This window comes from Stomoxys calcitrans, chromosome 2 (genome assembly GCF_963082655.1).
Source record: "Stomoxys calcitrans chromosome 2, idStoCalc2.1, whole genome shotgun sequence".
NCBI lineage: Eukaryota > Metazoa > Arthropoda > Insecta > Diptera > Muscidae > Stomoxys > Stomoxys calcitrans.
The window spans coordinates 3642388-3655423 of record NC_081553.1 but is presented as its reverse complement, the minus strand read 5'-3'; the positions used below and the strand labels follow the sequence as shown (position 1 = coordinate 3655423).

Here is a 13036-nt window from a genome sequence, read left to right as displayed (position 1 = left end):
TACTTATGAACACCACTGTTTATACTTTACTGTTCTTCGATGAATATTTCGTGACGCACACAGAGAGAATGTTTTCTTCACAAATGTAATGAACGGGGTCTTCATCCATTTGTTCATAAATATTATGAAAATTCCTATTTTCAGCATTTCAGCAGCATTTTGTCATTATTTCTCGTTTGTTGTCCATTTTTGCTCACTTGCTTTCGTTGCGTGCAAAAGCAAGAATGAAAAAACACACATGCACACACTCATACCTACGTGCATGTTTCACATTACAACAGCGCACAGTATGACGATTTCTCTTCAACCGCTTAGTTGTCAATTTGGTTGACTCATCAAAACCCCTGAGAAGAAATTTCGTTCTTTATTTGATTTGTGAATCTTGGGATTTCCAATTTTGGTCGATGGGCCTGTTTGCTTATTTGGTGGGAAGACTCCAAATAAGCAAACAGGCTTTCCACGTGCAGTTTAAGGGGAAAATCGACAATTGGTTTTTCAAAAAAACTAATTTTTTCGTGAGAAATCGCAATTTATACTATTGCTCATACTCGCATCCAGAGGTTGACATAGCAGAAGCAAAGTCCGATTCTGTTGTTGGCTCGGATACGCCAGAAAATTTCAAAACTCTGGATTAACTCTCACAACTGTTCTTCACCATATTCGTGTTCTACGCAAAACTTGAGTACCACATTGCGACATGTCACTTGGGTGTGAAAAGGGTCATTTGGGGTTCCCAGGCGTAAACCAAAAAAAAAACTCTTCATATTCTTGTTCCTGGGATCTTTTAAGGGAGGTATTTTTGCCTTTTTCGCGTGACTGCTCTTTCATTATGGACTCATATAAAAATAGTTAAACTCAACCAATGAACTTTTGTGTAATCGAAGCATTGCTGTATCATCAAACGCGATCTTATCCCGTGACCAAGATTAACTTTCATACCAAACATCATAAATGTGGTTATAGACGTTGTGCCTGAGCGTGATCATTCGGTCATGCGTCCTTTTTATATGAATTTGGACATGTTATTCTGTTCTTAACTTATAAATTTTTCATTGAATAAACATGGCGGGTTCCCCTCAGATGGACTGGCCCAACTGACGGTATCAAGGCACGTGTAATGTCATTACTCTAAACGACCTAGTCCCATTAGCTATTCTAACTGCAATATAAGAAACAAATGAAAACTTGGGAGATTTGTCTTACTCTGTCACACAATCCACATATCTTCGTATTAGCTAAAACCAAGAAATTGGAGAATGAATAAAAAAAAATAAGTCACACCAACTATCATGACTTTTTCAAAGGTTTTGTAAAGATTTCTACAACTCCTTATTGCTCCCCGATGACATGCTGAAAACGAACATCAAATGTATTTGTTCGAAAGCATATCCGCCTCCATCCAGCCATTCCCCAACCCAACATTTCATACCCCCACTTGTTGGCAACCACGGTGCGACCAGCCTGTCCGCTCGCACACTGCTGTGATGATTAACATTTCGCAAAGGGAGGGGGATTTCTCCCTCCCCCCCCCCCAACAAGAACCAATGAAGAACACTTGTCTGCCGCGACGTACGTGTGCGTCAGCTGGAGTGAGTTGCAGTGTGCGTGTGTCGTTTCATTCTTATGTGTTGGTGTATGTGAATTTCATTGAGAAAATGCTTAAAGCCCGCCATTAACACATTCTATGTTTTCTTGTGTGTTCTTGTTTTTGTGTTTGCATGCCGAACAGGGAGAAGACATTTACGGAGATTTCTTCTTGTTGTTTATTTTAGAAAAGAGAGTCAGTCATTGGCAACCTTGCAGAGATAAAGGGAGATATCACCACAAAACCCCCAAAGATAGTTAAACCGTGTGATGAAACTTGGCGGGCAGTGTGGCGGGTGAAGTTCCTCCTAATGTTGAGTACCCAAAGCGTCTGTCATTCTGGCTTCGTCGTTCTGAATGTATGTCAGTTTGGCATGTTTAGTGCGATATGGGGAATGTGTCAGGTTTGCCCTCACCTTTGATGCCGCCACTACTGCTGTAAGGGCTAGCATTTCCGAATGAAAGTTATGTTTTTATGTTAATGGGTGGTAAATTGACTCGCCCATTCATTTTTCTTTTGATTCTCTTCTCATCTCACCGCGGGGGTGGGGTAAGGGGGGATTTGTTTGTCTTGTGAGTGGTGTTTGAATCGTTTTTGCTTGGTTATCGGTACTTACCCGTTGGCTGCTGTGGATGTTGGTGCTGTTGTTGAGAATTTATAGAATTTCGGGGTTTGACTTTGGAGCACATGGAAAACATAATGGCTGCTAGCTGGCTGGCTGCGCTCGGCTCTGCTGTGTTTTCTGTTTCTGCTCTGCTGCTGCTGCTGCTGCTAAGGTTCGCTCAAGGGGTTCCTTTTTATTATTTGTTCGATTTTCTTTTTGTGTTTTGCTTATTTGTTGCCGTTTTCCGTTAGTTCTTTGTATTTTTGTTGTTGGTATAAAATTGATGAGGTTTCTCTTTTGGTTGAAATTATTTTTAGACACGTATATTTTTGTTTTGTTCCTTCTTACACTGTTTGTACTTTATCTGCTAAGGAGCAAATGTAATTCACCGTATCTGTGCAGTAAGATTGCTTTTTGTTTGAAAACCAAAATTAAACGAAACATCAATGAGAACAAAAGAAAAGAGTTAGTCTGTGGCAAACAAGTGATGTCACCATTGGCTGGCCCAACCTTTTGTGAATGGCATCACCAAACATCACTTGACTGTTCCAGCATTGATTTTTAAACACATTTTTCATGATTACAATTTTAAAAAATGAGCTTTAATTTTTTTTTTTGTATTTTATTCATGTGCACGCACTCAGTGTGTATGTGTATATGTGTGTGTGTGTGTTGAAGAGGGTCGAACTTGTTTTTTATGATAATTTTAGTTATCAGATAATTGATCCAGACATGTTACAATCACATCAGATCTGCCAAAAAATTTTGTACATAATCATATGAATTGTCAAATTCATCATATTACCACATATACATACCATACCATACACGACTGCTGTGGTACAGGATATTATAACTTATTGCATTTGGCTGTAACACCCAAATGGAGAGAGATCGACTAAAATTGCCAGGTATCCAACGCATGTTAGTTTATCATTTCTTTAACATTAACTGTTATACAATTGCCAAAAATAGTCCATTCAAATAGTGCCATAATTGTTCTTGTTGTTGTATTGGTTGCCCAAAAAGTAATTGCGGATTTTTTAAAAGAAATTAAATGAATTTTTAATAAAACTTAGAATGAACTTTAATCGAATATACTTTTTTACACTTTTTTTCTAAAGCAAGCTAAAAGTAACAGCTGATAACTGACAGAAGAAAGAATGCAATTACAGAGTCACAAGCTGTGAAAAAATTTGTCAACGCCGACAATATGAAAAATTCGCAATTACTTTTTGGGCAACCCAATAATTAAAATTAGCCCGTTAACAAGCTGTCCTTAGCACAAGAACCACGATCTCATGTACAGAAAGATTTGACTTAAATGACTCGAAAAGATGGTCAAAAACATTTTTGCATTTTTTTCGCTATTCGCCTATGAGGTACTCACAAACAGCTACTAAGCACCCATCATAAAAGCAAACTCAGAAATGCTCTACTTTACTCAACATGTAAATTACCAGTCATCGCATGCATGCATCGAACAAAGAAATTCGTGGTCCCCAATTAACGAGTTCAAACTTACATGTCGTCAGACGTCTCTTAGTAGATGAATGGCTGAATATCGATTGATATATTTCCTATTGGTACTATTGACAAAGTAACACTATTTGCAAAATTGAACAAAAAAAATTTGCGATCCGATCGTTAATGTATCCCCATTCCACATTTTTCAATCGTATTTCAGGTATCGTCCGAATCGGGACATATCGAAAGTTTGCCAGCTCTAACTCTTAGTGCTCCTCAATCGACTTCTTTCGAGTAAAATACGAATGAACGAAAATTTTAAAATTACTTTAGTGTAATTCACGAACTAGGTTTAACGAACATCGTCTAGTTAGAAAGCGACAGCAGGAAAGTGAACGATTTTAATATTCTCCAGCGATAATCGATATCGTTAAAATCAGCTATTTTGATTATGCTCTTGAGTATATTCGCACAATCCATTAATAATAATTTCAAATCAAAAGCATAAAGCACTATTCATAGAAAGAGAATATGGCGAAAGCCGTGCATTGCATGTCTTTTGTTTGTCTTTTGTGCTCACCACTATAGAATAGGGAAAGGTATTGGAGAAGGGAATGACAACATAATTTTGGACCCAAGTGTCTGTGAGTCGCCTGCACCCAAAACTATGCCAAACGAACATATAACCCAATGTGAGATTTAAATAAAAACAAGTAAAAGCGTGCTAAGTTCGGCCGGGCCGAATCTTACATATCCTCCACCATGACCGCATTTGTCGAGCTCTTGCCACGGTATATCTTTTTAGGCAAACAAAGGATAAAAGAAAAGAATTGCTGTGTTATTGGAACAATATCAAGTTTTTGGTTCATTTCGGACCATAATGGAACTGATTATTGGAGACCATATTAGAAGTCATTGCGTAAAATTTCAGCCAAATCTAGTAAGAATTGTGCACTTTAGGGGCTGAAAAAGTAAAATAGGGAGATCTGTTTATAGGGGAGCTGCATTAGGCTATAAACCGATTCATGGCATAATCAACACGTATATTAAAGGTCATGAGAGAAGCTGTTGTACAAAATTTCAGCCAAATCGGATAATACTTGGGCCCTTTAGAGGCTCAAGAAGTCAAGATCCCATATCGTTTTATATGGCAGCTATATCAGGTGATGAACCGATTTGAACTATTTTTGGCACAGTTGTTGAAAGTTATAACAAAACACCTCATGGAAAATTTCAGCTCAATCGGATAATAATTGCGCCCTCTAGTGGCTCAAGAAGTCAAGACCCCAGACCGGTTTATATGGCAGCTATATCAGGTTATGGACCGATTTGAACTATTCTTAATACAGTTGTTGGATGTCGTAGCAAAGCACGTCATGCAATATTTCAGCCAAATCGGATCGGTATTGCTCCCTGTAGAGGCTCAAGAAGTCAAGACCCCATATCGGTTTATATGACAGCTATATCAGGTGATGGACCGATTTGAACTATTTTTGGCACAGTTGTTGAAAGTTATAACAAAACACCTCATGGAAAATTTCAGCTCAATCGGATAATAATTGTGGCCTCTAGCGGCTGAAGAAGTCAAGACCCCAAAACGGTTTATATGACAGCTACATAGGTTATGGACCGATTTGAACTATTTTTGGCACAGTTGTTGAAAGTTATAACAAAACACCTCCTGCAAAATTTCAGCCAAATCGGATAAGAATTGTGCTCTCAAGCGGCCCAAGAAGTTGATCCCAGATCGGTTTATATGGCAGCTATATCAAAACGTGGACCGATATAGCCCATTTACAATCCCAACCGACCTACACTAATAAGAAGAATTGGTGCAAAATTTCAAGCGGCTAGCTTTACTCCTTGGAAAGCTAGCGTGCTTTCGACAGACAGACGGACGGACATGGCTAGTTCGACTTAAAATGTCATGACGATCAAGAATATATATAATTTATGGGGTCTTAGGCGAATATTTCGAGGGGTTTCAAACAGAATCACAAAATTAGTATGCCCCCAACCTATGGTGAAGTGTATACAAAGTTTGGGAGCGGATTTGTAAATTGATTTGTTTAGTATAACACTCAAAAATGGCTGAACCTATTTTCTTGAAATTTTCACAGATTGTATTTTTTTAATGTAGGAAACGGGGTGAACCCTCCCCCTTACCCCAAAAGCAGCACCCAAAAATAGAAGTGGGCCGATCGGGACAACTTGGAACTCAAATGAAAGGTATTTGGGAGTAGAATACGAATTTGCAAGTACATAAGTAGTCGCCCCTACCACAAAACCCCACTCAAATAGGCATATTGGACGATCACGACAAAAGTAGACTCAAGTGATAGGGATTCAAGAATAAATTTCAAATACGACGTGGAAGGAGCAATAGGCTATATACAATAATTTGTTGATATTGGAAGCGAACCCTCCCCCTTACCACAAAAGCACCGCCCAAAAAATAATTGGACCGATCGGGGGACAATATCGGACTCAAATGAAAGGTATGGGTCCCACCCCAAATCACCCTATAAACAGCCATACTGGCCGGTAATGACAATATGGGAATCAAATAAAAGTTATTGGTGTGTAGAATAGGAAATATGATATTAAAATTTGTGTCAAAGTATCTGGAGGCCACCATTCTCCAAAAACCGCTTAAAAACAGGCATACAGACCGGCCATACAATTTGGGAGTCAAATGAAAGGTATTTGAGAGTAGAGCTGGAAACAAATATCTAATTTCAGTATCAAGTGCCCGCGTGGCCGTCTCACCCCCAAAACACCCCACAAGCGGGACATGTTTATCGATCTTGGCAATATGGGGCTCAAAAGAAAGGTATTTGAAAGTAGAACACGGAATAGTGAAAAGTAAGGCTTTCTTCTCTCTTACTGCGTTAGAGAGAGTTAGAGGACTTATTGAGCCCTGTTTCGAAAAACAAAAGCGTGCTCTACACCGTACTCAATAATCTTTGAGTACATAGGTCATCCTATTCAACTTGACAAAGGTGTTGATCAGTATACATGGCGAATAAGAAATCGGAATCCACCATGCCAGTCAAAGTATTTTGAATGATAACACACACTTGCCCAACTTAAATAATTTCTATGCTATGCTGTTCTTTGAATAGAAAGCATCGCATATAATATCGAGTTGGAAATGTTCGAACAATTACTATTTTATAAATGGTAATAATTTATATAAAACATAACAACTTATATATAAAAATCAATTTGTGTTTGTTTGTAAGTTTGTTTGTTTGTTTGTCTGTTCCTTATAGACTCAGAAACGGCTGAACCGATTTTCTTGAAATTTTCACAGATGGTACACATTGACCCCGTGGTGAAAATAGGGTACTACATTTTTTGATATCTGAAGGGGGGGCGGACCCTCCCCCTAACCCTAATTTTCAGAAACGCCAGATCTCCGAGATGGGTGGTGCGATTTAAGCGAAATTTTGTGTGCTCTCATATGGTATCCTAAAAATAAAAATTTATATGGTATCCTAAAAAAAAAATGCCCCACCCTAAAACCTACCAAACATATATTAACACCAATCACGACAATATGGGACTCAAATGAAAGGTATTTAGGATAAGAAAACGTATCTGATATCCAATTGTCGGACCGAGTGCTAGGGGGACCACCCCAAACCCCAAAGCACCCCCAAATCGGACGTATTTACCGACCATAGCAATATGGGACTCAAATGAAAGGTATTTGCGAGTAGAATACGAATCTGATATCCAAATGTGGGACCAAGTTTCTGGGGGTCCACCCCTTCCCCAAAACACCCCCAAACAGGACTTATTTACTGACCATCTCCCAATGGGGAGAAATTTACGACCATAGCAATATGAGGCTCAAATGAAAGGTCTTTGGGAGAAAAGGACGAATCTGATATCAATATTCGGGAAAAGTGTTTATGGGGCCACCCCACCCCCCAACACCACCCAACTAGGAAGTATTTGCTGACTATTGCAATATGAGGCTCAAATAAGAGGGTTTTTAGAGTAGAACACGAATCCTATATATTTTTCAAGGCCAACTCACTGAGTGACCGCCCATACCTCAAAACACCCCCCAAGCCGGTCATGTTTGCCGACTATGGAAATATGGGGCTCAAATTAAAGGTATGTGGGAGTAGACCACGTATCTGATATCAACATTAGGGGCCAACTGTCTAGCGGACGTCCCACCACCATAACAACCCCCAAATAGGACGTATTTGCTCACCAAGACAATTTGGTTCTTAAAGAGAGTGGAACTAAATATTCGTAGTTTTTAGGGCCAATACCCCAAACCGGACATATTTGGTGACTTTTGCGATAAGGAGTTTAAATGAGATTAGAAAACTAATTTCATATCCAATTATGAGGGCAATGCCAATATGGGGTTCAAATAAATGATATATAGATATATGATAATAGAGCACGTTGCTGATATATTATCAGGGCTTAGAATTTGGGGACCACCCCACTCCCCAAAACACACTCGGGCATATTTACCGACCATGACAATGTGGGCCTTAAATTAAAGGTATTGGCGGGTCGAGCAAGAATTGACACCCACTTTCGGGACCAATTTTCTGGGGGTCTACCGCTTTCCCAAAATACCCCACAAACAGCAATTCTTTACTAACCATCGCAATTCTTTACTAACCATCAAATAAAGGTATTTGGAAGTAGAATAAGAATTTGTTATCCAAATGTAGGACCATTTTTTTTAGGGCATCACCCCTTTTCCAAAACACCCCCAAAGGGAAAAAATATTTCGACCATGTCAATATGTGGCTCAAATGAAAGGTATTTAAGATTAGAAAACGAATTTGATAACCTATTTTGGGGCCATGTGTTTGGGGGACGCCTCATCCTGTAAACTCCTCTTCAGCCGATGGCAATATGGGGTTTAAATAAATGGTATTTGAGAATAGAACCCGGTGCTGATATTTTTTCAGGGCCAAGTATCTGGGGGACCACCTCTCTCCAAGGAAACTTCTGTTCCATATAAAGTAAAATAAGGCGCAGCGGAGCGGGCCCGGGTCAGCTAGTAATATATAAATTTCAAAAACTGAAGATTAGAAATTAATCAGTTTGCTTAAAACCAGAAATTAAGTATAATAATTAAAAATTTTAAATTACCTATTACAATACAAGTAAAAATTAGAGCTGGCAAACTATCGATATTCGCTCCATTCAATAGTTTGGACATTTTTCTTTTTAACTATCGATAATATCGACATGCTTGTTAAAAATATATATTTCGAAAGAAAAAACGAAATTACGTGTAAATCCAAACACAAAAATTGCTGAATTTTCCAATACTCGACATATCAAGTGCTTTTTTCTATTCTACTAAAATGGAAATATCGACGGGTGGCACAAAAAAAATCAAATATACGGCAAACTCGTGCTATTTTGTTACATTGTCTGAATTGTGAACGATTTCTATTAAAAAAACTAACGTTTGACTTATTTTTATACCCACCACAGAAGGATGGGGGAATAATTATTTTGTCATTCCGTTTGCAACACATCGAAATATCCATATCCGACCCTATAAAGTATATACATTCTTGATCAGCGTAAAAATCTACGACGAACCAGCCATGTCCGTCCGTCTGTCTGTTGAAATCACGCTACAGTCATTAAAAATAGAAACATTGAGCTGAAACTTTGCACATATTCTTTTTTTGTCCATAAGCTGGTTAAGTTAGAAGATGCGCTATATCGTACTATATCTTGATATAGCCCCCATATGGACGTATCGGCCGATTTAGGGTCTTGGGCCCATAAAAGCCACATTTATTATCCGATTTTGCTGAAATTTGAGAAAGTGAGTTGCCTTAGGCCCTTCGACATCTTTCTTCAATTTGGCCCAGCTATATCTAAATATAGGCCGATCTGATCCATATTTGGGTCAGATGTTGGTAGGCCTAAAACTACTCACTGTTTCAAATTTCAGCAAAATCGGTTAAAAAATAAAGCTTTTATGGACTTCAGACCCTTTATCGGCAGATCGGTCTATATGACAGCTATATCTAAATATAGTCCGACCTGAACCATACTTTAGTCAGATGTTGGGAGGCTTGATATAAATCACTGTATCAAATTTCAGCTGAATTGGGCAATAAATAAAGCTTTTATGGTCTTCAGACCCTTTATTGGGAGATCGGTCTATAAGGCAGCTGTATCTAAATATAGTCCGATCTGAATCATATTTCGGTCAAACGTCGGGAGGCCTTAAACTACTCACTATTTTAAATTTCTGCAAAATCGGATGAAAAATTAAGTTTTTATGGGCATTAGACTCTTTTTCGGAGAATCGGTCTATATAGCAGCTATATCCAAATATGGTCCGATTTGGCCCGTTCAAGATGTTAACCAGCGTGCATCAAAAAGACGTATCTGCGCCAAATTTCAGTTCAATATTTCAATTTTTGAAGGCTGTGGAGTGATTACATCAGACGGACGGACAGACGGGCAGACACACGGACATCGTTAAATCGTCTTAGAATTTTACGACGATCCGAAATATATATACTTTATACTTTGATATTTCGATGTGTTGCAAACGGAATGACTAAATAAATATACCACCTATCCTACGGTGGTGGGTATAAAAATAACTTCGGCTATTAGGGAATGAAGCCGTCAAATCGGCAGATAGGTTAATAGCGCAGATATATGCAAAGACAGACCCAACTTATAGGGCTTATTTTCGATTCCCAAAGAACAACATCAAAGGAAGTAGCTTTATTAGCTATCATGATAACGGCAGTAGATCGAACTGCCTGATCTAAAATAGCAATATTCCCTTCGAACGAAAATATGGATATAATTCAATGAGACAATTCAAAAAAGTTTAAATAAAAATTAAACATTTAATTTGTGGCAAAGTTCATTTTGCGTTATTTCCTAATAACCTTATATGGGAAAACAGAACTCATACGAAATTATAAGCTCCACACTCTGAATAGACGAAATCATAATGTCAGTTTGTCATTTTGAATATGATCGCTTACAAAATCTTGAATTTCAATGTTGATACACAAATTAAAGAAATAATTCAAAGAAGCACCTACTACTGGGCTAAATGCCTCTTATATTTGTCCCCTTGCTGGTGCTCATCACGTTGTCAAAGGACACTCAAACCCACACTTGCACACGCACACTCTCACATTCTCACCCTCACACATCTCACTTCATTCACTAAGGACACTCAGCACTAAAGTATTCCCATTCACGTTCGCATTAGGATACATTCTCATCCTTTTTCATCTGTCTTTTAATTGAAGACATTTTAGACTGCTTTTAATGGCAATTAGCTGTGGCAAGTGAGCGAGGGGTAATGCCTATTGGCACTTTGTGCAAAACTCAAAATTTCAAACAGGTGTGACGACGTCCAAGGTGCCAGTGCCAAATTTAATGTGTTTCCTCTCACCCTCCTGCTACTTCTGCTGCTGCTGCGTACGATAAAAACTAGAATGTTTAATGGTTAATTGGTTGAGTTGTCTGGCTTGAGTGTTTTGAACGTTTTTGTTGTATTTGTTTAAATTTTTAATGACTTGTCCACCCTTTGCCAATGGCTCCTATCCAGAAGTTAGCGATTTATGAAAATTCCCAATAATTCACTTCAAAGACTATTTTTAATGCCGTCAACTTGGTTAATGTGCTGTTACCGGGAAATTTAGCTTAGTTTTCAAGAATTTTGAAAATTTCAATTAAACATGCTTAGAGTAATTAACACCTCTTTTAGAGAGCGTTTTATTTATTTTTTTTTTTGTCAATTATTGTAGTCTCGTCTGCAGCTGTCGCTCTCTATTATATATCTCGCCTTCAGTGGCAGAAACAGTGTGTTGTTGTGTTGGAGACATCAGCTGCTATAACATTGGCAGCACTGCTGTTTGCAATGTTGGTATATAGACGACTATGCATGTATGCGTGTGTTTAATGGTATTGCGAGTTTTTTAAATGATGTTGTTTTTGTACTCCTTTCGGCTTTGTCTTGTCCCGTCCTGCCAATGTTCCTGATGATAATTTCAACGTTGTTTTGCTGTTGTAGATGTTGATGTCTGACGCTGTTTTTTAAGTCAGAACTTCGGAGGCTGCCTCTTTGTTTTGTGAGTTACTCTCTTCCGTTGTTACTGCCACAAAGAGGGAGCAGCAAAAACTCACACCTAAACCGACAGTGGCAACTAAAACGACAACAACAAAAAGTGAAAGTGTAAAGCAAAAGTGGCTCCCTTTTTTGCTGTTGGTAAAACTTCCTTCCCTGCTTCCTTCCTTCGTGACTGCGTTCTTTTTTTTTCTTGTGTTGTGCCTTGGAGAGGGGAATTGACAAAAATTTGGACCGCTGTCGATCTTTCTATCGTCTCTGTGATAAGGATGAGACTGTTGTGGACGTTGACATGGATATTATTGTAGCGTAATGAAGTGAAAAATAAATACCGAATTCTTACTGCCGATGCTAGAAGGGCAGGGTTAGTTTGAGAGGCAGAGGCTCGAAATGAAGCGAAGCCCGCGAAGGACTCTGTGGCAAATGGCAAGAACAACTTTTAATTGGATTTTTTGTATTGTTTCTTTTACTGTTCTGTTTTTATTTCCCCCTTTTTTAGTGTGGTATTTCACCGCAATCGGCCAAAGTTAATGAATTTTGTTTGGATTCCTTTCCCTTAGTGGAGGGCAGAGACAAAGTGTCGTCAGCGTTTTTTAGTTTTCCTTTGTGGAGCCGCTATTGGGGCATCGGTGATGCTCATTCTGTATGTAGCCTTAGGAGTCCAAACAATGAGTAAGTGAACACCTCATGATTTTGTTTGCTTTTTTTAAATACCAACAAATAAACACCTATGTCAAAATTTCAAATTCACAATTTATTGTAGTTTTTGTTTATGTTTAATCGGAGTAATTGAGGTTCTTGATTGTATTGGAGAATTTTCTTTTATATTAATTTAGAGAAATATATGTTCTGCCGAGCATTTCTTGAGTTTTTGTGTACACACCTCAGTTTAAGCTAACGGCCGAGACTCAACTGAATGGGATACTGTAAAAAATGCGACTGGTCGACACAGACGGCTGCGAATACAATGACTGCGACGGCGGCATCGATGACGAGACAACAGCAGCGTCTGTCTGTTAATGTGCCGTGTACGTGTGAATGGGTGTATGACTGCTCACCAGAGATGCCTGTCTGGTACCCCCACTCGCAGTAACTGAGGACATGGCTGCTAACAGCAGAGCAAAACAAATATTAACAGTGACTGCAAGAGAGCTTTGGAATCCCTCCACACACACACACACACAACGAAAACGTAAACCCCACAAACAAAACTGCAGTTACAAAGCAAGCTTTTTACTTCGCCTTTAGGCCAAGGGCAAGGAATGTT

The 13036-nt window shown here is 38.7% G+C and overlaps 1 protein-coding gene across 2 annotated transcripts in view; it reads right to left on the bottom strand.

Moving 5' to 3' along the window:
- The window catches only part of LOC106083759 (uncharacterized), an 80714-nt gene extending 68015 nt beyond the window's left edge, over window positions 1-12699 (bottom strand). The window contains exons 1-2 of one of the 2 annotated variants that reach the window (XM_059363738.1): window positions 12653-12699; window positions 2202-2599 (exon numbers count right to left, since the gene is read on the bottom strand). In XM_059363738.1, the coding sequence (XP_059219721.1) occupies window positions 2202-2283 (82 nt within the window). In that variant the 5' untranslated portion in view covers window positions 2284-2599; window positions 12653-12699. The remainder of the gene's footprint in view (window positions 1-2201; window positions 2600-12652) is intronic. The other variant, XM_059363739.1, reaches the window with a different exon arrangement.
- Between the last annotated feature and the right edge of the window lie 337 nt (window positions 12700-13036).